Consider the following 25,940-nt stretch of genomic DNA (forward strand, 5'->3'; position numbering starts at 1 on the left):
CGGGGAGCCAAAGGGAGCGGGCGGCGATGGGGGAGCGGGCGGCGGGGCGCGGGGCCGGCGCTGTCCCGGCTTCGGCCGCGTGGGGGCGCCAAAGCGCAGCCGCCCGCCTGGTCGCCGCGGGGTCGCACCTTCGTGGCTTCGTGGCCACCCAGCTCCAGCGCTCGTCGCCGCTTTCCGCCCCGCCGTGCCCCCAGGAGAGCTGTCCCATCGAGTGCAGCACCCTGGGGACACCGCGGTGCCCGCTGCGGCCCTGCGCTCCCCGCACACCCGGCGTCTTGCTGGACACGGAGCTTTCCTCACGTTGATTTCTGTTTGCAAGATGTGATGGGAAATGAATCGCCGCGTTCCGAGATGGAGGCTAATAGAAAAGCAGATGGCTGAAATAAAGGATCCTTTCCTCGTTATTATTATTTTTTTTTTCCCCCGCTTTGCTTTTTTTGAATCGCCTGAGTATTTTGGCAGTTCCTAATGAGGAATCTGAATCTGGGGCCGGAAGGAAGTGAGGGCGTAACCTGTCGGACGCAGAGGCATCTCGCAGTGTCCTCCTGAAAACATTCCCAGATCTGCTCGAGGCACGAAGCCATTTGCCCAGCCAAAGTCAAAGTCATCAAATGTTGAAACCATCACACGCCCAACGTCCCAGTCCGTGGCTGAATGTGCTTCCAGGGGCTGCGGAGCTTCCCACGTGGTCTCCAAGCAGCCCTGCTGGGTTACGCCGTGCTGCCAGCTCATGATTTTATCATATGTCTCATGATACGCAGCATTCTTCTTAAAATTCTGCTCCGGGGATCATGGGAACCTCTGCTCTTCTTTAACCCTTCCTCTCCTTCCTCCCTCCTCCACCCCTGCTGTTCCAAGAAAGGAGAAGAGGCTGCTGCCCCACTTACTGACAGAAGTGCTGGAAGGTATGAATCTGAAGGACTGGAAAAACACAATGAGAAAAACAATAACTTTTTTTTTTGGACGGTAACATCAGGGTTTTTTCAGACAATTTCCTGAGTGGAAAAGAGGAGAGAGTGATTAATGGCTTCTGAAAGACCGGGTTTGGCAGATGTGGAGCAGGGGATCTGACAGCAGCTCCATGTGACGCCCATCGGCTGCGGTGTCCCAGAGGGGACAGCGGTGTCAGGACGTGGATCAATGGCAATTCACTGCCCACTCCCTCACAGCTGTAGAAACTGGGATGGGTGCAGCCAGGACGTCACGGAGGGTGCTGGGAGTGGTGCTGTTCTATTTCCAAGCTCTGCAGTGGGGAATACCCTTCTGAACATGAGCTCACCCCTCCCCGCCCCCCGAGGGCACATCTCTGCACCGCGGCGGCTGGAGATACCTGGAGCACATCTCCTCTGATACTGACTGTCCCTAATGAGGAGTTTCTGTTTTCCAAAGATTCCAAGATTTCAGTTTTCAAAGGCTCTGTGCAGGCAGGTCGGGGCAGATTTTCAGAGGAGTCAGCACCCAGCGTGCGCACAGCAGGCTGAGCCCTTCGAAGAATCCGGAGCCCAGAAAAAAGCAGAACTTTTGGAAAGCACCCAAAAAGCGAAGGGAGCCCCGCTCAGCTCCGGGCTGCTGGCAGGCAGAAGGTTGGATCCGAGGCTCTGAAGCAGGGCTGTGGCCTGTCCAGCACTGCACATCCCACCGGGTTGGCCTTCCTGGAGCCCCGCTGCAGAACCCCTGCAGCTGCGGTGGCAGCGGGACGGAGCCGCTCGCTGGCTTTGAATGCAGCTTCAAAGGAGAAACAGCCAAAAAATGGATGTTTCAGTTCAGTGGCTGACTCAGAAGGTTGGGGCTGGGAGGGAGGCTGGGGGGGATCCGCCTTCGGTTGGAACCTTTCCGAAACCCCTTTGGGAAGCAGAAGCCCTGAGTTTCGTTTCTGGTTAGCCCGGAATTCTGTCCTCAATCCCAAACAGACTGTTTTGATTTTTATCTCCTTTTAACTTCTTTACAAAAGAAGTCCTCTTTCCTTTTCTTTTCCCTTTTCTTTTCCCTTTTCTTTTCCCTTTTCTTTTCCCTTTTTCTTTTTTTTCCTTTTCCTTTTCCTTTTCCTTTTCCTTTTCCTTTTCCTTTTCCTTGTCCTTGTCCTTGTCCTTGTCCTTGTCCTTGTCCTTTTCTTTTCCTTTTATCTTTTTTTTTTTTTTCCTTTCTTTCCCTTTCTTTTCATTTTCATGTGAATAATGGCTTCAACTTGAAAAGTTAAGTTTTATTTGGCAGACGTCACAATGGAATCTTTTGACGTTTGGAGAAATATTGCACCATTTTTTCCAGCCCAACCTGCTTGCTTAACGTCAGCCAAATTTGCAGATAGCTCTCAGCCCTCCTGGAATCCACTGTTCCCTGACGGAGCTGCTGCTTCTACTTGAGAAATGCCATTCTGTTTTGTTTTGGAGCTCATGCAAGCGGCTGCAGCATCTCATGATGTGCTTGCGGGTGCTGCTCTGGCTGCTGATGGTGGGATGTGAAGCCTTACATCTCCATTGTAGCCCTGTACCTGCACACTGGTGTAACAGTGGGCATTGCTTTGGGCCAGACTCAGTTGGTGAAATATGAGCAAGGGAAGGCCTTGATGTGGGGCCCCAGTGAGCCCTGCAATCACAGCACCCAGCCCTTGCTGGCCTCCGGGTGTAGCTGGACCTCAAAGCAGCAGATAAAGTGTGGGATGAGGGCACATCTTTTCTGTTGTGTGTTCTTTCTAGCACGTGTGTGTGTGTGCTTAGCCCAGGGACACAAGGCGTTTGGATTTTTCTGACAGCTATATTGTATTGCTTACGAATTGCTGATCGTTCGGAAGTGTTTTAGGCTTCTTTATGAACCTGATAACAGCCTTTTAGTTATGAGTATCAGCAGTGGCAGTGCTTGAAGTGTAAAAATAGCACCTGTTGATGGAGTATTCTTTATTCCTTTTAGGAGATCTCCTGCAACGAGTCAGCCACCTGTCTCTAGAGTGAACCTGCAAGGTATGTGTGGATCCTCAGCAATCACCTGCCAGCAAAGAGGAAGGTTTATTGCACATGGGTTTACTCGTGGCTGCTCCTCTGCTCCCCCAGCCCGGTGCAGTGCTGAGCTCCTTCTGGGTTACTCCTGAAAAACCAATGCAGGAACACCGCCGGGCTCAGGCTGCTGCTGTTTAAATGGTTTGGGGTTTGTGTTTACCCTCGTGTTAGCATAAGGTAGAACATGATTTTGGTTTGATAGTCATGGCCACAGTGACTGCAATTCCTCCGAGTCCCCGTGCAGAGCAGGCCTGGGCAAGCAGAAGCCTACAGCCTCCAACAGGCTCAGGCACAGCTGTAGTTTTTATCCTGTTTATTTCAGTTTGCTTCCATGTGATCTATGTAAAACTGCAATCTCAGAAACCTCTCTCGGGTGAAACTCCCTTGGCTTTTGTTAGGCTGCCCTAGAATGGCGTATTTTTCCTTTCAACGTTTGTTTGCAGTCTTTTGAAATACCACATTTGAGCAACCGAATGGGAGCAAAGTCAGTCACTGCTCACCTCATCCTCGTCCCCACGCTGGGTCAGCGGCTGCAGCTCGCAGCCTGGGCTCGGCTCCACCATGGGGGTGAATGGCACTGAGGGGAGCCCTGCACTGCCAGCCCCAGAAGCATGCTGCCTGTGGGGGTGCATGCTGTGCTGTAGCCTTGTGGGACCCTTTTTGGATGAGCGCTGACCCTCCTGGCACTGATGGAGTTGTTTCCCCCCCAGTGGAGGAGGTGTGATTGGAGGAGTGTGTAAGGTGTGATCTTGGCCTCTCCTCTATGCTGGGAAGGCTGAGTAAAGCCATGTTATTGCAGCATGCACAGCACGGGTAACTATCATTTCCTTTCACACTGTGTGTTATTTACTGTCTGGGGACGTGAGCAGTCAGGGAGGTTTCCGGCTTGGATTCCTCAAAACTTGTTGGTGGAATGTGGAGATTGTGGCTGCAGAGAGAGCAGCGGTGGCGTGGAGGTCCTCCTGCACACTGCCCAGGGAGCAGCAGCAGAGCTGGGCTGGCAGGAATGCACACAGCACTTCTTCCAGCACTGCTCTGAGCGAGACTTTGCTTTTCTAGCCCATGCGAAAGGATTCATGGAACATTTCATAAGCTTTGCATAGATCTGTTTTATATAGCTTACAGAATCTGATTGCTGGGAGATAATTCCCCTCCAGGAACTTTTAGATGAATTTTCTTAATTCTTGCTGTGGAAACAATTGGTTTCCACTTCTTAACACTTTGTGGACACGGAGGAAACGATACTATTGCACAGTGCTTCCAGCACAGAGGGATGCCAGGTACCCCACAGGTAACCCCACAGGTAACCCCACAGGTAACCCCAGCTCCTGATGCCTGGAGCCCACAGTCACTGCAGCTCCCTTTCTGACTAAGGGGCTGGTGCTTGCAGCCGCACAGCAGGCTTGTGTTGCTCTGAAAGACCCAGAAGGAGACAGCAGCTGATGGGAAGCCCACTCGCAGCATCATGAACTGAGCCCTTGTGCTCCTGACTCACAGTTTTAGTGTTTCTGTGCTGTGCGGATAGGTGAGTAACTGAAGTACATTACGACAGTTGCAGGCAGCAATGATAAGAAACACGCTTGAGGTTGATAGGAAATGGTGTTATTTCCTGCACAAGGAAGCATGGCTGCGTGCTGGGGGTTGTGGGGCTGCTCTCTCCTCCCGCTACTGGTTTTCTTCTGGGGACTGGCCTGCCTTCACCCCATACAGCCACTGCCGTGCGTTTCACCTTGTTCAGAGAACAAGGATGCTTCCTAAGGAAGATGCCGTTTCAGTGCAGGAAGAGCGAAGGGGTTCGGGGTGTTTCTTTCAGTGTGTTGATCCAGGACTTATGAGTGGAAGGAGGGATGTTCCAAGCAGCCCCTGTCCTGCTGTGCCTGAAGGGATGCTGTGCCTTCCCTGCAGGTTTCAGAGGAGGAAGTGGTGAGGTTTAGACTGGGGCCACACCGTGTTGCTCCCTTCTAGACAGAAGGACATGTCTTTAACTGAAATGTGTTACATTCTCTGGATGGATCCACCAGCAAAGCTCGGTGTTTGATTTTAGCTCTCCCATGTCACACGTTGATTCATCGATGCACCACCACAAGCGATTGGCATCGCTGTGTGCACCCTGCGTGTGCCTCCTCTTGTCTGTCGTTAGCAGAGTGATTTATATCCTGTTACGAGAAATGCAGGACTCGGGGTTTAGAGCAAACCAGCGTACATTCATAAAATTACCCTGGGGGGACACAAACTGCACTCAGCTTTGTACTGCAAGCAATGCACGCCAGCTGGTGATCCAGCAGAGCCTTAGGGGCTTGTCAGTCGTTTGCAGGACAGAGGAGCCAGATCTGGTGCCCGTGTGCTCCCGAGGAGTTGCATCACACAGGACCCAGGCCCATGGCGAAACGGATGGTCTGTGTTGGGTGATGAAATTCTTCTTCTTGCTTTCATTTTCTTGAAACTGTGAACAATTCTGGTCAGGCTCTTGGTGGGGCAGAGCGGTTCCCAAGCCCACACTGATGTCACTGGAGGTTTCAGAGCTTTCTTAACCTTATAACCAAGCCATAAAAGGAAGAGGGATATGCATTGGACATCCTGTGTTTTGTCCTTGGTATCAGCTTAAGTAAACCTGGCGGATTTTTCCTGTTATTTTGTTATAACTACAGATCACAGGAACAAACAAAAGTGCTTATGTGAGTTACCTAAGGAACTAGGAATGGAACCTAAGGTACCTAAGGAACTAGGCATGGAAATATGAAGCGGCAGCAAAAAGTACATCAGTCCTTAATTAGCTCCTGTGCTTCACAGCTGGGCAGGATGGTGGGACTGGTTGGGACCGTGAGGTTCGTGGCTGTGCAAAGCACTGCAGAGCACTTTTATGGAGGTTTGGGTTTGGGACAGGTGCTGCCCACCTCCTTTCCCACCGTTACAGAAATTAGCAATAGAGAAACAGTGCCGTGCTCATCTCTGCAGCGTTCCCTTCCCGTGTGCTTCTCTTTTCTCTTTTAACGTGACCTCTGCTGCAGTCGTTCTGTTTGATCTCAGTGCTCCTCAGATCTCAGCTCCAACCCTCAGCCCTGCTCTTCTCAGTTCACCACCCTGAGCACTCGTGAGGGGTCTTCAGCTCCATCCATTCAGCCGATAAAACCCATGCCCAGCAACAGGTCTGGCAGCCCCTGCTTAGTTCTGTTCCTTCCTCCAAGCTTATTTTCCTTACTGAGCCTCGTTCCCTCCCAGCTAAGCCATCTATGCCTCATTCAGCCTCCAGGAGTGCAGCTGGCTGTGGGACCCGACCCGTGAGCACCAGGCATCTCTGCACACTGGTTCCCCAGTGGGTCACTGCACTGACGTGCTGCCAGCAGCACTGCACAGCTCCTGCTGCTGCCCCTCGGGTGCCTTCAGCACTGGATAATTACAGCACGTCCTTACCATTAATTACCTAGCAATATAATATATCATTAGGCGTAACACTGATCAGCTTTGCAACCTGAGGCTTCGAGGGGTGGCACTTTGGGCTGTGTCACACACGGGCTTCTCGGGGCTCGTGGGATTAAAGCTTTGTTACAGTTCCTCTCTGGGGTGGGCGGGAGAGCTCGGTATTCTTTTTGCTTGTGCCTTAGCCTCTGCTTTCCTGCCCGTCCACACGTTTGTCTGCACTGCTCGCATGCCTTTACACGAACCCAAAACTCGTACTCTTTCATTTTTCATGTGGGTGTAAGATGTACACAGACTCGTGCACGAACGTTTGTATAAAGCATAAACAAAGGACTGGATAAAGCCTGTGCGACTGAGAGTCCCGGCTCCTGCAGGAGGTACCGGGTCCTGTGCTCCGCTCGGCCCTTGGCTGCAGCCACCCATCAGCCCCACGCGCTCAGATGGGGCTTTGCTCTCGCGAGGCGCTGGCGCTGGGCAGGTATGAGAGAGCTGATTCATGCTGAAGTCCTGTTGGCATGCTTTAGGCTGCCAGCAGTGAGGACTGCAGCATCCCGTGGTTTTCAGGTGGCTGGGATGAGTTGGTGCTTTGCTTCTGATAGGGAGCCATGCAGTGCCGCGGAGCTGAGCTGAGAGTGCGTGTGCAGAGCAGCGTGGTGCTGGAGGCTTGTCCCTAAACATGACTCCCTGCGCACTATTCTTAATGCGCTGCCATAATGATGCTCGCTTGGAAACAAGCAACTGCAGAATAAATCAGATGGATGGCAGCTCAGTGACGTGACCGAGCGATGCCGAGGCTGTCAAATGCAAAACGATTCCTGCTGCTTGGAGAAAGCAGAGGTGTTTCAGAGCGACCTGGGAAGGTTCCCTGCAGCAGAGGAGCAGTGAGTGCCCTCGGAGCGTGTTGGGACACCCAGCACCGCTCCTGCTCTTCCCGGGCAGTTCGTTCCCACGCAGTCCGTTTCGTGTGTTGCTCCTGCCTGTGAACACACACCCCCTGAAAGTTGGACTCATGCATCTTAGTAAGTATTTCAGTTATGCTATTGACGTCAATGCAGTCATTAAATAGATTGCCGGCCCTCCCATCGGCAAACCTGTGCCAAAGACCTAGAGGCAGGCACATTTTAAAAGAAGAACATCAGGTTTTCTTTTAGCAATTGGAGAGAATGAGGGAAAAGTTTCTCCGAAGTCGCTGGGCTTTGCGATTCTGAGGCTTCTTATTTTTCCCTTCATTTTTGAAGCCTCGGTTGGTGCGCAGATACTGGCCCCGTTCTGTTTCACACACCGTTGTGCCCCCGCACACGTAAACAGCTCCAAATGAGGCCAAAGAGTGATTTTTTGTGATCAGCTCCGGCTGAAAAGTGACACCCGTTTTAGGTCTCCCGGCTAGATTTATTTGTAGATCAAATAGCAGAAGGTATCCGGGCAAACCTGCTTAGCCTTTGACTCCAGAAATTCTGAGAGGATAGATTTCATGACATCTATATAAGAAAATAGCCCTCGTTTCTCCTCGGCAGGCTCTGAAGACACACAAGCCGATTGCGGCTCCATAGCAACAGATGAAAACTGTTTTCCCCGCCGCCCCACCTGCGGGTGTCACATGAAGATGCTCCACGTGCTGCTGCCATCAGCAGCCTGTCACTCGGGGCCAGCTGCCGCCCGCGGTGCCAGCGGGGCTCCCCATGCTCACACATCCCGCTGTGTGCGGGGCGGTCCCACTCCTGCCCACATCCCACCTGCCCCGGGTCAGGCGGGGGCTCCGAAGGGGCTTTGTGTATGGGGTATCCTCACACGGGTGCAGGGATCCTTGGACGGGATAGCAGGTATGTCGGCAGCTGCGCGTTTGTGAAGGTGAGGAGCCAAAGCACTGCTTTTTTGGCTCAGGTTGTCACTTCTCACCATACTCGGCACTGGTGGGGTTGCAGCTCAGTGCTGTGCTCAGCTCTGGGCCGCTCGCTCCCAGTGGGGCACAGTGCTGTGGGGGCTGCAGCTTTGTTCTGGGGCAGAGGAGGATCAGGGGAGACCTCACTGCTCCCCACAGCTCCTCAGCCTCTGCTGCCAGGGAACAGCCATGGGATGAGAGGTGACGGCCTCACGCTGTGCAGGGCAGGGGCAGGTTGGCTGTTGGGGGAAATTTCTTCTCCAAAGAGCGCTCAGCACCGCACAGCTGCCCAGGGTGGGGGGTCAGCATCCCTGGGGGTGCTCAGAGCTGTGGGGATGTGGCACTGAGGGACGTGGGCAGTGGGCATGGGATGGGCTGGGGGAGCTGAGAGGGCTTTTCCATCTTGAATGGCTCTGTGGTTCTGTGATTTCACTGATGATCCCACACCCTGCTATGTAGCTTAAACCCATCAAAGCAGTCATAGGTTATTAAAAGGGCTCCTCGCTGATGGATGCTTTCTTTGTGAACCAACTGCCAGCCCAAGGTGGCAATGAGGAGATCCCCCCAGTGGTGCTTTCATTGTGTCCCCATGTTCACTCTGCTCTTTAAAGGCAGGTCAAGCCCCGGGAGCCCTGTGCTGCTTTACTCAGCTCCCATTCATGCAGGATTGCTTAAGGCCTCTGTGGAGACAATAAGACTTTGCCATCGCTAATCTCAGAGTTGATAAAATCTGTGTTTCTTTTGTTTTCTGTATGGAACGATAATAGTGGGTGCGATTTTGACATCGCAGCCTTCAACGTACTGAATCAGTTCCATATGAGTTTGAGAAATATGTACTTGGACTGTAAAAAAAAAAAAGAAAGAAAGAAAAAAGAAAAAAGAAGAAACCAAAACAAACAAAAGCACCCAAACCAAACTTCTGGCAGGCGGAGCTGTTTGTTAGGTTGCGGGGCAGTGCATGCCTTAGCGATGAGCAGGGCTCTTCATTGTCCCACCGAGCTGAGCCCCTTCGGCTTCCATGTCAGCAGCATTTTGCAGCAAGCGAGAGCTGCCATGGGCTCCTGACAGCACCCATGGCTCATCCCCCCGCAGCTCTATATAAGCCTCTTCTTCCTCCCCCGAGGCTGAGCTCTGTGCTGCGGCGTTGTGTCCGGACACAGCTGGCCATGGCAGTGTGAGAGGCTGCATCTCTGTGGGGGCTGTTCCCAGGTTAATGCCCTGCACGAGTCCCAGCAGGCTGTCCTTGGGCTGTCCCCATGTTCGCAGCGTTGTCCTGTCGGCTCTGATCCCGGCTGCCAGCCACTGTGCCGTCGTGTTTGGAGACGTGAGTATCTCTGGCTCTTTGTTGGCGGCTGAATTTCGGGTCGTGGCTGGGCAGAGGCTCCCACTGACCACATCATCCATGGGTGGGAGCGTGGAAGGAGGGTGATGGCAGGGCTGGTGGGCAGCAGGGGGTGATGAGCACCCATCACCCCCAGCAGGGGTGGGTGACCTGTCCACTTAGCTCTACAGTTATAGGTTAACAAGGGGGTAAAAACAGCTTTTAAAATCAACGCGTGTTCTGGGTAGAGCTAAAAGAAGGAGCAGAGGGTTGCTAATGCTAAAGCATGTTGTGCTTATTTGTGTAAGGGTGATGTCCCGGTGCAGCTGGTAAAGTGTTATGCTAATCGTTGATGAAGCTGTTCCGTGTAATATTGTTTCCTCTGTGCAAAGTGTCTGTAAGTGACAGCCCGAAGTGCTGTATAATCGGGGTACTTTTTTGGCAGAAAGGAAACAACTGTTAATTATTTATGGTTATTAATAAAAGATGCTCGGTCTCTGTTTGCTGGAAGAGTAGGTGTGCTTACAGAGATTTCCATTTTTAAGAGCACGCTTTAAAAATCATCTAAATAAGTCCTGATGGGGTGTATTTTCATGTCCAAAGGTGGTGTTGATTGACTCGGTTGTGCATTCAGGCGTTTAATCAAAACAAAAAGCAGCCATAAAAGGAGCCCACGGAATCTGGAGCTGCGTTGATTCAGCAGTTGATGTCTTTTGCTTTGCATACAGCACTGTGCGTGCGGCTCAGAGCCTTCTGCCATGGGATGGGGTGGGGGTCTGGGCCAAGGCCAGGCAGCTGGTGATGGGGTTTTGGTGCGGGGCTTTGGTGCGGGGCTTTGCTGTGCGCCAGGAGCCGTCAGCAGCGGCAGTGAGCGGTGAATTAAATGTCTTTAAGAGCTGTGCTTTTGGAAGTGGACGCTCCGGTCTGAGTATCCTGCTGTCCAGGAGGCAATTAAACATCTGCACGCATGCAAACTCCCCAACCCCATCTCCACGCTCTGCAAAAACTTTCTTACGTCGCTGTCATTGCACGGAGCCCAGAGGATGGATGGCAGCTGTGTGGGGAGGTTGCTGTGCACTCAGCACGTTGTGGTCACCCCTGTGTTTTAATTCTCTGAATGCTGTCGGTGCGATGGAAGCAGGGCGCAGCACACGGGCTGTGCTTACGTTTGTGATGTGCTTTCCCTCCTGCCAGAGCTGCTTCTGGATGAAGAGAAATCCAGACACGACTTTCCAGCCCCACCGGCGTGGTTCCCGTGTTAGCAGCGGTGCTTTACGGGCCGTGGTCCGCATCCAGATCCTCCTCCAACACACACGTTGGGCTTTCACCTTTGTTCGAGTTCTTTGGGCAGGGTATTTCCCGAAATTCCTGTTGTGAGAATGCCACGAGCTGTTAGCAGCTTCCTGGGTTTCAGCTTTATTGCGTGAAGCTCTGAAGTATTTCCATCTATGTGCAGTGGGAACGTCCTCCCCAGGTACGAGCCAAAAATCTGCTAATCACACTTTATAGATGAGGAACCAGGAAAGATGAGGACGGGAAGCGATGGTCCTCGCACCGCATTTTTCAGCAGCAGTGCTCGTTCTGAGCCTGCCTTTGTCACACATCCAAATGCGGTCAATTCACTGTGCTGCTAGAATGCCTTTTATTGCAAATTGCCTTAAATGGAAAGCCCCGGGCAGCTGAAAATCAGATGTTTCGCAGAAATTGTGTGGATTTCACTGATTTATTCGACAGAATTAATTACTTCAGAGAAGTGCGGTTAGTTGGAGCGCTGAGACTTTGGCCAAGGCGAACACGAGGTGCCTCTTGTGCAAGAGATCCTGAAAGGTGCCATGGGGCGTGAGACTTAAAGAGGAACCACCGCAGTAATTTGCAGTAGGACAACCCGTATCTGACCTTCAGTGGGGAGCATTTGGATTTCCACGTTCATTTAATCTGATATTTTCACCAAGGTTGTTAATGAGCGTGCCGCGCATCGAGCTGCCACTTCGATTTCCCTCAATCGGGTTCAAGGTGCTGAAAGAAGTATATTTTGAAGGCCTTAAGTAAATATATTTTGAAGGTCTTAAATAATACGTTGTGGCAGAGGGCTCAGTGCAGTGACTGCAGTGTTGTGACTTGCCCTCCCAGCCTGCTGGGGCTCACCCTCTGCCTGTCCCTGGTGGCTGGGCTGTGGCACTGAAGCCTGGTCCAGCCCTCAGCCCACCACCCTTGGAGTAAAGGATTTCTCCCTAACGTCCAGCCTAAATGTCCCCTCTGTAAGAGCTGGTGGCCAGGGCGTGATGTCCCCAGCTTGGAGGTGACACAGAGGCACGGTGCAGCTCGGCACGTGAAGCCATGAATATGGAATATTAAAAGCTGTCAAAACAAATGATGCCGGTTCGTAGGATACTGGCATCTCCCTCTTCCTCCCCACCCTTTTACCCGTGGGACTTCATCTGTGATTTTAAACAGATTATTTTAAAGGGCTGTACGTGCGGTTTGGTAAACACGCAGCGCACTGAGTCACGGCCCCGAGCAGCTGTTGGCTGGGGTAAGTCAGAGTCAGTGCAAACGGTTGGTGCAATGGAGGGTCCAGCTCTGCCTTCAGCTGCTGCGGGTCTGAAGACTGCAGTTCTGTGATGTGGGGCTGTGTAACGTCTGGATGTGTTCGCTGTGAATCCGTAGGTCCCAGGGCATCACCACTGAGCCACTGGAGTGCCGCTGGCCCAACAGTGAGATATGCTCGTTTTCAGAAGCTGGAGGATCACAGATGAAGTAACATCTTCTTAAATTGCATGTGCTTCCAGATCGTTCAAGCAATTTCTGCAGGTTCTGCTCTGTGAGCAGCCCACGGTCTGCACTGAGCAATCCGACGTGCTGCTGAGTACAATGGCAGATGGGCTGATAGGGCTTACTCAGAGTATCACTTCAGTCCCAAATATGTCAGAACAGGTCATTTTTTGCAATGCACCACACGCCCGAGTGGCTCTGCTCAATGCACAGTGCCACAGCTGTGTCTTTCAGTAAGGTGATGGTCACATCCCTTGGTTTGGAGAGGCTAAATAAGGGCCAGAAGTTCAAATAAGGTAAATCAGCGAGGTAGACTTCATTACCCTTTGAGTATGTGACGTATCTATTGTAGGAAAACAGATCAAAATTCCAGAATAAATCAGTTTTTTAAGCTTCCGTCATTAAAGACAGGTCATGAGAAATCTATTTAATTGTATTTTTTAATTAATATGATTTGAATGTCTGGCATGGTGGCTGAAACCATAAGGGGTGACCTCATGGCCAATCTCTGCAGGGCTGAGAGCAGGCTGTGTGGGCACGAAGGTTCGTGTGTGTCCTAAGGAGCTCCTGTGAGTTGTCTGGGTGCCTCCAGGAGCCACGTTCTTCTTTCCTATTGAAGACTTGAGGAAACTGAGCTGAGATACAAGGGAGGACACCTGGATGTGAAACTGTGACCTTTTCAGAGCTGAGGGATCTGATTTGAGCAGGTCTCACACTGTACCAGCGGCACGTTGTGCAGCGCTGCGGTGACTTTGGTGGCTTTATTCTGACCCTCATTTTAAACACCCTGAACAATTTTCCTCTTGGTGAGCTAGGTTTATTAATTAATTCTGTCTATCTGTTGCCGGTGACCGAAAGGAGCTCCTTGGATGGATGAGGCACAGCACTTCCAGGCATCATCCCTGAGGTTCCTCTTCCATTTCCTACCCAGCATTTGTTTCACTCTGCTCACAGGACCTTCACTCTCACAGAACGTGCAGAACATTGGATTTATTACCTCCAGGTTAACCTGGTTCAAAACCTGTTTTCGTGGCTATGTGGATGAAAACAACATCTTTTGTGGCCTTTTTTCCCTTTGTTGAACTAAAGCTATTGCAGTGCTCTCCTGCCTGGATAGTCCCTTCCTTCTTCGGCCCGTTGTGAAGCTCCACTCATGGTTTCCCAAGGAGTGTCAGAGCACCAGCAGGGCTGCAGGCACTCGGTTTGCACAGGGCTGGAGACCCCACCACCACCTGCTTGCTGCTGGGGGCACAGCCAGCAGCCCCTCATTGCACACCATGGCACGTGGCACCGCAGCACAGCAGCACCAGGATCACACCAGGAGCCGGCTCCCTCACCGGAAGCTGTCTAGCCACAACAGCACAGGATGGTGCCCCACCTAATTAAGCCTGTTGAAAGGCAGGGCTAATTAGTTTAGGTGGAGCACCTTGTTAGCAGTGTTGCTTCCAGGATCCAAGTTGGTTTCCCTGCACGTGTGAGCTTAGCAGCCCTCCCTGCGCCAGCCCACATGTGCCATGAGATAATGCGCCGCACGGAGCTGCTAAATCCTAAGTGGGCAGCTGGGTAATTTCATAATCACATCCTTAATTTTCAGCATCTTTCTCACACTTGTGTTCACTCACATGCACGCCATGTGCTCAGGAAGAGCACACTTGTAGTCACACCACCAAGCGTTCATCTCACTGTGGTCTGGCCTTCCCTTGCTTAGCCAGGCTGGCAGCAACACAACCTGGGCTCCCCGTGGTGCACAGGGAGCTGGAATTGGGGTTTAGATCCTCTTCCTCAGTTCTGGGTCTGGGTTGGATGTTCTTTCTGCAGCCCTTCTATACCATCTGCAGTTCTTGAGGCCATTCCACTCGTAGAGACTGGCTTTCAGATGGCACCGTGGCCCTTGAAGGACCATGGCACACAGAGGAGGGATGGGGGTTCACATTTCTGATGGCCTTGGTAACCGTGGTCTGTCTTCAGAAACTCACTCAAGGTATTTATTTCCTTACCAAATGTCAAAAAAACATTTTCAGCATTCCTCCTACAGCTCTCTCCTGTATGTGTATCAGCAGCCTTTTGCACTTTGTTACTCCGTGGAGGGGAGGTGTACCCTCTGCTGTCATATTCTGTGCTTAAGGCTGGTCAACAAGGAACCGACCCTGCTCAGTAAAGTGACAAAATGCCAAACCGTGTGGTTGCTCCCCGAGGTAAGGTTGGAGCTGAGCAATCTCTCCTGTTCATTCATCCCTCTTGCCGTTTCTGCTCCCCCCTGTCCCCGGACTGAGGAATTCCTGCTATGCAGGCAAATCCCATTCCCAAATTCCCCCATGATATCACTGCTAAGTGACATCTGATGGAATGCTTCCTGCATTTTGTTACTTCCATGTGGCACCGTAAAAGCACTGTCACTTATCCCACTGATTTGTGGCAGTCAGGGTGCATTGTTCCTGGTGGGAGGGGGAAAGGATGCTGCAGAAACTGCCTTGAGCCAAAATAGATCCTAATCCTTCCTCAGATCTTCTTCAGCTTTCCTCCCTCGTTAGCATTTCAGATTAAATGTTCAGGCTTATCTTCGGATCAGAAATGGGCTTCTTGAAGACTTGCATTCATCTCCCTTAAGGTTTTTGTGGTGTTCGCACCTCATTTTTACTCCTCATTGTCATGCAAAGGGCGCAGCGTTGACTTTCCTCTGGGGATCTCGATCTGCCATCTTTATATTGCAGCATATTTAAAGCTGAGGTGTAGACAGCTCTTCTAGAGCTTTCTGTATCCAGAGCTTGTTAACTCACAAAGTAAATGTGAGAGCACTTCCTGAGTCTAACTCAGGACCATGGCTTTCTGTTAGCTAGTCCATTCCAAGTACTTTCCAATGCTCTGTTTCACCTGGAGAGATGCTGGCATTATGTTTCTGGGATGAGGCATGAAGATTCGTGATAAAACACATTCTACTCTCTGCAGCAGCGGCCCGTGAAGCTTTGGTCCTTCTTTCTGAGCAACATTTGGTAAATCCACATCTTGGCAAGACAGTGCTACTGGTGCTCGTGGTGCTCGTGGTGCTCCACCTGGCATGGAACTGCTGGGATTGTCCCAGATGGGTGCCTTGGTTGCCTCTTCCAAGAAGTAGAAGTGCTGTTGGGACTGGTGGTACCCTGCTGCCCAAGCCAGCAGATGGTGGGATCTGAGACCTGAGTGACTTCTCCAGCTCCCAAAGTAATAAACAGCGATCACCCTGCTCTAGTTTAATTAATAATCAATTGCCCATCTCCTGCTCACTGTCAGTGGTCTGTTCAGTGAGCTGCTGCTCTGCACGGGTCCTGCTGACCCAGTTCTCACGCCTGGCCAGTGCTGGTGGGTACAATCAGAGCGCTGCAGGTCCATCCAGTTCTGCCCTAACCAGCTGATGGGCACTCAGCTCTTGCTCCAAGCTGGCCTTGTGCTGGGACTTCCCTTGAAGTATTTCATCTCTGCCTCATGGCAGGGCCTGGGGTGAGCAGGAATCACAGTTCAGTCAGGGCCCAGAGTGGATGCACTGCCCAGCAACAGGGCTCACCTGGCAAACAAAACACGTTTGTTTGCTGCTGAGGGCTTCCAGTTACTGCTTGGTCTTAAGATGCTGTCATTGCCATGTGATTAATTTAGCCTAACTTCTGCCAGCTAAAAATGACAGACTCATTTTGAAGACTGTGTGTTACGAGCTCAGGAGCCAGCCGTCCTGTTGTGCAGGAAGATCAGGAAACACAGCAGAAGCCAACGCGGTGAGGCAAGGAGCTTCCTAGTGGACCAAAGTGCGAAAAGAGAGAGGCAGAGAGCAAAAGGAAGGACGTGGTGACAATGGGAAAAAGGCTCATTCCTGAAAAATGCACCAGGAATCTGGGGAGCCGTGGAGCAGTCAGATTGTCCTTGGTCACTGAGGCTGCCCACTGCTGTCCATTTACAAGTGTGTAAGGACAAGTGAAACAGGAATAGCATGCACAGATTTGTAGGGGCAAATTGTTTTTGAAAGCTGCAACCTCAGGTTGGATGTTAGGAGAAATTTCTTTCCTCAACGAGTGTTCAGCACTGCACAGCTGCCCAGGGGTGGGGGTCACCGTTCCTGGGGGTGTTCAGAGCCATGGGGATGTGGCACTGAGGGACGTGGGCAGTGGACATGGGGGGTGGGCTGGGGGTGAGCTTGGAGATCTTGGAGGGCTTGTGCAACCCAAATGGTTCTGTGGTTCTGTGACCTCCTGTGGTGATGGCTGTGGGGCTGCCCTGCCTGTGGGGCCATGGAGAGTTGTTGGCACCGCTTCCTTCAGCATTGCCATTTGGATGCTGGGGCAGCGTGGGGGCTGCTGGAGGGGTCAGGGCTGGGGGGCCACCAGTCTGAGGGGCTGATGAAAGCCTCATGGCCAACTGGCAGTTGGTGGCAGGGGGAGGGGAATGTCTTGCAGTGTCCTGCAACCATTTGGAGAAGTGCTCAAGCAGTAGCTAAGTGGTTCTGGAGACGAACTGCAAAGCCAATGCTGGTACAGTCATGCTCTGAAGGCAGCAGAAGCAGGTGATCTGTGGTTCAGTGATGGCAAGGTGCCTCCTGCAGCTGATGGGGGGCAGGTCCCCCCCAGAGGGTGATTCAGCCCGGTGCAGGCGGCGTGCCGAGAATAGACCAGGATCACCCTTTGGAGGTCCCAGTCACTTTCCACTGACTGTGCAGGGAGCTTAGGTGATTAACTTTTAGCTGGCTAAAGATAGTTCAGATGAAACCCCCACCCCAGTGACATTTCTCCAGGCTAATATTACTGCTTATCAGTGTCGCTCGAGTTACATTGCAGCTGGCTCGGTCGGCCGGCCGGCAGTCAGCTCGCCTGTTGACTCAGAAACATCGCTGCTACTATGGCAGTGGGTGACTGCAGACCTCCTGTGCTGTGGCTGGGTGAGCTGTGGGCATTCCTCCCATCACTGAAAGGCACCGCTCTGCTGTGAGATGAGCTGTGCTTTGGTCGGCCCTGGGGATGCGGTTGGTTTGATCTCCACCATCCTCATACAGTTTCTCATGACAGAGTGATATGGTCAGTGGGCATGGTGGGGATGGGGGTAGGATGGTGGCCTTACGAGGGTTTTTCCAGCCTTTGTGATTCTGTGATTCTCCCTTCTGTGCTGATTTCCACAGCCCTGTGTCCTCCTGTAGGAAATCTCTGCTCCCTGCAGCCCTGGGCTGAGTGTGGGCATCCTCAGCCCTTCTGCAGCCGCCGTTCTGCGGCTGAGTTCCCCAAGCAGCTCTTCTGGGTATCCCCATCATGTGTCCCAGGAAGGACCTGTCTTTAATTAGAGTCTCTTCTAATGGTTCTGAAGTGGAGTGCAAGGCCAGACTCCTCAGTACTGTCACGTATGAATTTATTTCTGTTCCTTTTAAAAGGCAAAACCTGAAAGTACCCAGTAGAGCCTGAGCTTCATTGTGCTGGAGGTTGGAGCACATCTCAAACCCTCTGACAACTGCAGCACCACGAGCGTCACTCCTGGCAATGGCATCTTGTTCATTTCCTGTCATTTTTCACAATTAGCAGTAGAAAGCTTTCATTTCGGTGGGGTTCTTTTCTCTCCCTATCTTCCTCCATCATCTCTGAATACAGCCTCCTTTGTTTCAGCTGCCTGTGCATGGAGGCTGTCCCTGCTCTGCCCACAGCCTTGTGTCCTCTGGTGCCACTTCCTCAGCATCCCCAGGCGATGCTTTGCCAGCTGAGTGCATCCCCTCTGCCTGCAGGCCTTCAGCCCACCTCCATCACCGCCGGCCACGCGCTGGGTGACGGCACGGCGTCCCGCTGTCGGCGCTCCCCGAGGATGCGCTGCTTCCGCTCCCCCACCAGCACTGCCGGGGGCTGAGAAACGTGAGAGGGGACAGCTGGGGCTGCGGGCAGAGCCGCTGTCCCAAAATACGCTCCGGAGGGGGAGGATGGCAGGCGCGTCCATTTGTTCGCGACTTGCCCAAGAGGACTGGCTCCACCTGTTCCACAGGTGCTGGGGCTTTGTGCCGCTCTTGCACATCTGCACTTATCTCTGCAGAAGATATAATTAGTTTCATTGCACACGATGAAATGTTGGAGGGGGGACAGTGAATGGAGATACTCCGCCGTTCCCATGATTTTAGATAACTCGGTGACTGCAGCCCTGCGCCCGAGCAGTGTCGCAGGCAGAGGTGGGATGGTGTGTGTGCATTGCTGGTGGCACCTCATTCTGTTGGAGGTCTTGCTGTGGGGCATCGGCTGCCCTCCTTTTAGGCTTTTTCCTAGGTTTGTGCTTGAGAAAAAGTTGTAAATCTGGCCCTTGGTTGACACCTCAAACGTGGAAAGGCGTACGAGGTCCTACGGAGATATGGGCTTTATCAAGCTGTAGGTTGGTGCTAGGAGGCTCAGGAACATTCACCTCTGACGTTAAATGAATCTCTGCAGTTGTGCTCTGCTCCTTTTATTTTGTTTCCTGTGAATTTTCCAACCCATCTCCGAAACAATTTTCTCAAATCTGTTTGCAGGATCTGTTGGAACAATGGCTTAATTCAAGGAAACGGCTCCCTGCTCACGGGCAGCCATGAGCGCGCTAACAGGATACATTAAACAAATAAATTATGTAGTGTCAGTTATTCGCCCGGCATTGTTGAGGATAAATATGTAAACATGTCCGCACGATCTGTAAACAACCGCAGAAGCATCGGGGAGGGGAGGGCGGGTGGCTGGCAGCCCGTGCTCAGCCCTGCTCCAGCGAGTCTCGGCGTGTTGCTGCTGGTGGACCTGTTCTGCTGAGCACGCGCTCTGCCCGCGGCTGCGGTGATGCTCGGCGCTGCTAGGAGTTGTCTGGGGGCACGTAACGAACCTGGCTTCCCCAGCGTGCCATGGGCATGTTCGTCTGCTGGAAGGGGACTGGAGGAGCACTGCCAGTGATCTGATTTTGGTTGGCTTGTTGAGCCGTGACCGCCCGCGTGCCTTGTTCGGTCTCCAGGCCATCACGCTCTCCTTTTCTCTTTTTTTCATTTCCTTTTCTATTATTTTCTTCTTCCTTCTTTTGTCTTTCTTCTTCTTTCTTCTTTTCCTTCCCCTTTCCCTTTCACCCTTTTCCTTTCTCCTTTCTCTTTTTCCCTATTCCCTTTTTTCTTTCCCTATCCCTTTCCCTTTTCCCCTGTCATAGAATCATGGAATCATAGAATTATGGAATCACAGAATCACAGAATCATAGAATGGCTTGGGGTTGGAAGGGACCCCAAGGATCATCAAGCTCCAACCCCCTGCTGCATGCGGGGCCACCAACCTCCATATGTAATACCAGACCAGGCTGCCCGGGGCCCCATCCAACCTCACCTTGAACACCTGCAGGGACGTCCCCTGTCCCCTTTCCTCTTCTCTCTGACCTACACCAGGACACCTGGGGGGCTCAGTGCACTGCAGGTGAGTTCAGCTGGTTTGGCTTTTGTGGCTCAGGACTGTGAGGATCCCACAGGGAGGACTTCCACTAGGGCAGTGTTTTCCAAAAAAAAAGGCTTTGTGTGCATGCTGATATCCCAGCCTGCTGCCTGCTCAGGTGTGAGCTCTTATTCGTGAGCAGTCAAAGGCCAAGCTGCATAAATGAAGCCTTCAGTAAACACGAGCACTGTCTGCACTGCTCCCAAATAATGATCTGTCATTCAGGTGATTAACAGAGGATCTGCCATCTCATCAGCATTTCTTATCTTCTGTAACAATGACGGCACTGACAGCAGTGGATAATGAATATAATGTTATGTAATTAAAAATGGGCTCTGTGAAGATCCTCTCCTAAGTCGCAGGCGATACTTACAATGTGTATTGTTAGGGTTTTTAAGGAAGTAAATAAGCCAGAAGGTGTCTCGCTGGCACAGGGAGCAGCGGGCTTTGCTGTTGTTATGGAGCAGGCTGTCCCACAGGCTTAGGGCTGCTGCGAGTGGCAGTGACTGGCTTTCTCACCTCCACTGCAAAAGGTTACCTTGGCATTTTTTCCATGTGGAAAGTATTTTTTGATGGAGCCCCTTGTAGGTCTTACATTCTCCGTGTAGGTCAGCGAGTGAAGCTGCAGTCCATCAGAAGCGACTGTTTGTGCAGCAGGAGGAAGTTAAGTCTGAGGTGGAAACAGAAGAGATGGTGAATAATACCGAAAGGGCGGTTGTTGCAGAATAGCTGCAGCAGTCAATCAATTGCATCAAAGTGCAAAAGATTTTATATTTTAATGCCTGGAGAGGCCTGGAGCTGTGCTGTCCTGCTGTCCCGCTGCCCAGCCCCAGCACCACCAGCATGGAGGGGCTCCCCTCGATACCTCATGCCTGGGAACGAGGGGGAAATGTTATGGGTGAGGGTTTGGTTGTGCAACACCCCAATACAGACTGAAACCTGACACAGCTGAAGACGTCAGGCTGTATTCCAGGAGGCTGCGTCCCTCCTGGTGCTGCTGTCTGCCTGTACCCGAGGTGCCCAGGGGGCTCAGCGGGGCTCTGGCAGTGCTGATGGCACTGGGACCTTCACGTGGGAGGTCTTCAGCCTTATCCATGCAGTCACGGCCAGCACTGTCCCACTGCTCTGTACATGGTCACAGTGGTGCTGACCTGGGCTCAGGGCACAGTGGGACAGGGATAAACACCGGGAGGGATGTGCGGTCAGAACCTCCTTTCATAAACCTCGCTGACTTAGGAAAATGAATGAAATGCCTCCCCATCCCTGCAGGCATTCAAGGCCAGGCTGGATGTGGCTCTGGGCAGCCTGGGCTGCTGGTTGGCGACCTGCACACAGCAGGGGGTTGGAACTGGATGAGCAGTGTGCTCCTTTGCAACCCAGGCCGTTCTGTGATATGGTTCTGTAATACAAAAAAGTTGAGATGTGTCACAGCCCCAAACCCGGGGAGGACAGAGGAGCCCAGGGGTGGCGGTGGGGTTTGCACCGGGGCTGTTTGCACCGGGGCTGTAGCCCAGCAGTGGTGGAAACATCTGTCCCTGTGCACAGGACCGGGGGGGGGAGGTAACAATGTGCCCAAAGCCCCGGTTCTGTTCAGCTGAGTTCTGAAAGGCAACGCTAACAGCAGTGACCTTCACGCAGGATTCGGCAGGACTTCCCTGCAGCCCCGAGCCCAGGCACGACTGCAGACCCCCGCAGGGCTGCTCTCCTCCTCCTGTCCCCTCCAGCCTCGGCCGTGGCTCGAAGTCGGCTTTGAAATGATGGCCGCGCTGCGGTAACACATTGCAGCCCATTATTTAAACAGACGGGCAGCCCCTGTTTAGTTTGCCTGATGAGGTTTTTTTTTCCTACTCCTGAAGGGGTGATTTAGTCTCTGTTACTTTTATCAGTGCAGACATTTTCTTTTGGAAGGGATTCGAGCCCTTCCAGCTCAACTAATTTACATGATAAAGTGGTTGATAGAGGGAACAGCGGGCAGTGAGAGAGGGGAATATGCTCGAGTTCTGTATGTTTTGGCTGTGTCTACCTGCTTTTATGTAGCACCGAAGTATGCATTCTGAGAGAGATCACTTGCCATGTTTGGAGCTCTGTGAGCACAGCAAAGAAAAAAAAAAAAAATCCCTATTGATGACACAGAGGCTCAGACTTACTGCTTCTTTTCTTCAGCTGTGCCAAGTGCTCCCTGATAGCTCTTTCATGAGGTTCTCTTTGGCAGCATGAGTTTTCTGCTTTGTAACTTCAAACGCTGAACGTGGGGATCCTGCGCAGCCCTTACTCGGGGGTTCAGCTGCTCTGTGGCTCCGGGTGAGGATGAGGAGTGCTCCCCTGGTGAAGGCTGAGAGCAGCGTGGGGGGCTGTGCGGGGAGCCCATGGGAGCACCCTGCGTGGGGCCGGGGGCTGCACACACAGCATACGTGCTGCATAGCTTATCCCGAGTATATCGTAGCAATCCTGCCCTCTGATGTCACTGTTACCTGCTCAGCCTGTGCCATCAGAAACACTGAACTCATTAAGTTGGACAGATTTATGGGGTAAGCGTATGTCGTCGGTATTATGAGAAGCGGTTACATTCATCGGGAGATTTTATGATTCACCGTATCCGCTTATGTAAACCTTAACTTGGACAGCAAGAGCCTCTTGGGAGCGTGTTGTCATTCTGGCAGGGTCATCAGAGCTCGGTGGGGCTGTGGGCAGGGGCTGGGGGGAGCAGGGTGCTGGGTTTGGGAACCAACACAGAACAGCCGGGCCAGCGGGGTTCGGGAACAGAGCTTGGAAGGGCTGGGGAGCAGAGCTGGTGGGGTTGGGGGAGCAGAGCTGGAAGTGTTGGAGAGCAGGGGGAGCAGGGCTGATAGTGTTGGGAAGTGGGGCTGGAGGGAATTGCTGGAGGGAAGGCTGTATTTGGTTGGGGAGCAGGACTGGTAGGGTTGGGAAGCAAGACTGGGAGGGTTGGTGAGCGGGTCTGGTAGAGTTGGGTACATGGGCTTCTGGGTGGATGGTACTGGGAAGGCTGACCACCAGAGTACAGGGCTGGTGAAGATGATGGTCAAAGCTTCCAGGGTTGGGGAGCAGGACCAGGTGAGTTGGGGAGCAGGAGCAGATGATGCTGGGGAGCAGAGCTGGATGGTAAGGAGCGGGGCTGGGGATCAGGAGCAGATGAAGTTGGGAAGTGGGGTGAGACGGGGTTGGGAGGCAGGACAAAATGACAGTGGGAGCTGGGGGCACGGGATCAGGGGAAGTTGGGGAGCGGGAGAACGTGACAGCGGGGAGCAGAGCTGGGGAGCAGACGTAGTGAGGAGCAGACGAAGTCGGGGAACGGGGCTGGGGGGGCAGGAGCAGCCGAGGCCGGGGCAGGCCGGGTGCCGGCGGGGCGGGCAGCGCCCGGGGCAGGCAGTGGCGGGCCGTCCCCGCGGGGCGCGGATCGGGGCGGGCCGGGGCGGGCGGGGCGGGGGCCCGGGGCCGGGCGGCAGCGGCGGGCGGGGATTTGCGGGCGGGCGGGCGGCGGAGCGCAGCAGCCGCATGATGAGGGAGCGGAGCGGCACCTCCGGCAGCGCGGCGGGCGGCTCGGGCGGCCCCGGAATGGAGAGCCTGCCGCCGCGACAGCCCGACTACATGTCCGTGTGCCTGTTCGCAGAGGAGCCCTACCAGAAGCTGGCCATGGAGACGCTGGAGGAGCTCGACTGGTGCCTGGACCAGCTGGAGACCATCCAGACGTACCGCTCCGTCAGCGAGATGGCCTCCAACAAGGTGAGCGGCGGGACGGGGCTGCCTGGAAGCCGTCCTCACCGCGGGAGTAAATGGCCCCGGGTGCTGCCGTGCGTCCGTAACGGCGTTAAGCAGCGCGCGGTCGCGTGGCTCGGTTTGTCCTTCGGGAAGGGTTTAATGCCGGTTCTGATGCGCGTCTGCGCGCTGCCCCATCTCGTCCCTCCGCCGATTGCGAGAAGGGCGCTCCGCTCCGCGCGCGGTGCTCGAGTCCGGGGCCGGGGAGCGGAGGGAGGCGGGCGGGGGAAGCGCCGGGGAAGGGGAACGCGGCGCGAGGTCTGCGCGGGGCTTTCCGAAGTCACCACTGGCGATGCCTTTGCGTTCCCTGCCTCCCGTGCCCGTACCCGAGCCGTACCCCCGGCCCCGCGGGGCAGAGCGCTGCGTTCGGGAGGGGATCCCCGGTTCCCGGAGCCGTGCAGCCCCCGCAGCGGGTTGGCAGCCCCACCGGCAGCGCTCCAGCTGTGCTGCTGCTCCCACGCCGGCAGCCCGCGGCTGTATGCAGTCCGGAGCTGCACCGCACAGCCGCGGCGTTGTTCTCTTCTTTTTTTTTTTTCTTTCTTTCTTTTCTTTTCTTTTTTTTTTTTTTTCCTAATTGGAAATTAATGAAAGCAGATAGGCTGAATCATAAACTGATTTTATGGAAAAGTTGAGCAAACGAATCCCGTGTTGCTTCAGCTTCCTCCTCTGGTCACGATCGCTGCGACGTGCAGGGGCAAAGGAAGCAATAAAAGTTTTATAGATGGGGCTTTCGAGTGAGGAATACGGGATTATTTTTTTTGGAGTTGGTGCGAGTGAAACGGGCTGGAGGCTGTGGGAGGAGCTGGGCTGAGGGGCGAGCTGTGCCCAAAGGCTGTGTCCCAGGGGTGGGCATCAGTGCCCTTCTCTTGGAGACATTTCATCTTTGCCAAGTGCCACCTCTGCCTTGGTGAAGGTGAAAGGTGATTGGAGTAATTAAAAGTTTTGATCTGTCCACGTGGCCAAGCAGAACTGTTCCCAAAACTTTTCTTTCATAGTAAAGTTCCCCAAATGCTTTTTGCTCAACCCAGCACTGTTGTCAGCAAAAGAGAACCCTTGTGCTCTGCTCCCCCAGTGGGCGATGGGCACAGCTGTGGGTCGGCCATGGGGTCACCTCTTCGGGTGAACCCATTGAAAAAAAACCCTATTTGGGTTCTTCTCCAAATGACGGCAGAAGGCATTTCCATTTATCGCCGGCAAGCAGCAAAACAGCCCGAATGTTTTGAAAACAGGATGCTCGGGCTCCACAGAGCAGAAAGAAAAAACGGAAAGAGAAACAGCCGAGATAGGAAGAAAGCGAGGAGGCGCAGCGTGCGGCCGGCACAGCGCGGCACAAACAGCGACCAATTCGCTGACCTCCTCACCGCCGGCTCCTGGCCCACAGCCACGCCGGCCCCACGACGTCACCGAGCGCGATAGTAGGCACGGCACAGCTGTTGCAAGTGTGACTCGAATTTCCTGTCTCCTTCCTGACAGACGTAGTTTAGAAAACCCAGAGTTGCAACAACAGCGGGCGGAGAGGGAGGACCTCCGTGGACGTGTTTGCAGGGCGATTCTCAGAAGCGCTGCACCCAAAAGGAATTGCCGGGGGGAAGCACCGGGCAGGACGCATCCCAGCTGTGTGCTGATGGGTTTCGGAAGGCAGCGCGTAGAGCGTGTGCGTGTGCCTTTTTAGGATGTGAGTTAATAGCGGGGGAAGCGAGGAAACGTGTGGCTAATGGTGCCAGCAGTGACCGAGCCCATTGCCCTGACCCACGTGGGCTGAGGGACGTCGGTGGGACTCTGTGCTGTGAGTGGGAATCGGGCAGAAGTGGGCAAAGCCGGAGCTCTGTTGGCTGCGTGCGTCCCCAGCAGCTCTGCTGCCCACTGGGGGCTGCGGGACGGCCCCACACCCTGCCTGCCGTTCTCTTTCCCAGTGGTTGGCACACTAAGCTTTCTGCATCAGAGAAAAAACTACCTGGAAAAGCACCGGGTTGTGGGGAACGCAGCCAACACGAAGGGAATTTCCTCTCCCGGCATCAGGCAATCCTCAGCTGCCAGCAGAGCACAGCACCACAGCAAAACAAAACTGCCTTTAGAGCTCCGTGGGGGACAGTGCTGCTGTGGAAGCAGAGCACATGGATTCATATTACTATTTTTCATATATATATATATATATATATATAAAAATTTCTTGTGTTTATCTTCATGCACAGCTCCCAGCTCGGGCAGTGCAGTCCCAGAAGGAGCCATCCTGACAGAGGGGGTTTCTCTCTCAGTGCCCACCCCCAATGCTGCACTGTGTCTGCTCCCCCAGCCCCACTTCTTCCAGGGGTTCAATGCCCAGCGCATCCATCCCTGCATAACAACGAGGGGAAGAATTTCCCAGCTGCAGCACT

The 25,940-nt window shown here is 53.4% G+C and overlaps 1 protein-coding gene across 6 annotated transcripts in view; it reads left to right on the forward strand.

Moving 5' to 3' along the window:
* Positions 1 to 25,940, forward strand: part of PDE4B (phosphodiesterase 4B) — a 148,405-nt gene that overhangs the window by 103,713 nt on the left and 18,752 nt on the right. For 5 of the 6 annotated variants that reach the window (XM_031603929.2, XM_090146825.1, XM_031603937.2 and 2 more), the window contains 2 exons: positions 2,905 to 2,954; positions 23,420 to 23,532. In XM_031603929.2, the coding sequence (XP_031459789.1) occupies positions 2,905 to 2,954; positions 23,420 to 23,532 (163 nt within the window). Of the gene's footprint in view, positions 1 to 2,904; positions 2,955 to 7,588; positions 8,228 to 23,419; positions 23,533 to 25,940 lie in introns of those variants that run through there. The other variant, XM_090146828.1, reaches the window with a different exon arrangement.

Source organism: Phasianus colchicus, chromosome 9, assembly GCF_987193195.1.
Source record: "Phasianus colchicus chromosome 9, bPhaCol1.hap1.1, whole genome shotgun sequence".
Lineage (NCBI taxonomy): Eukaryota > Metazoa > Chordata > Aves > Galliformes > Phasianidae > Phasianus > Phasianus colchicus.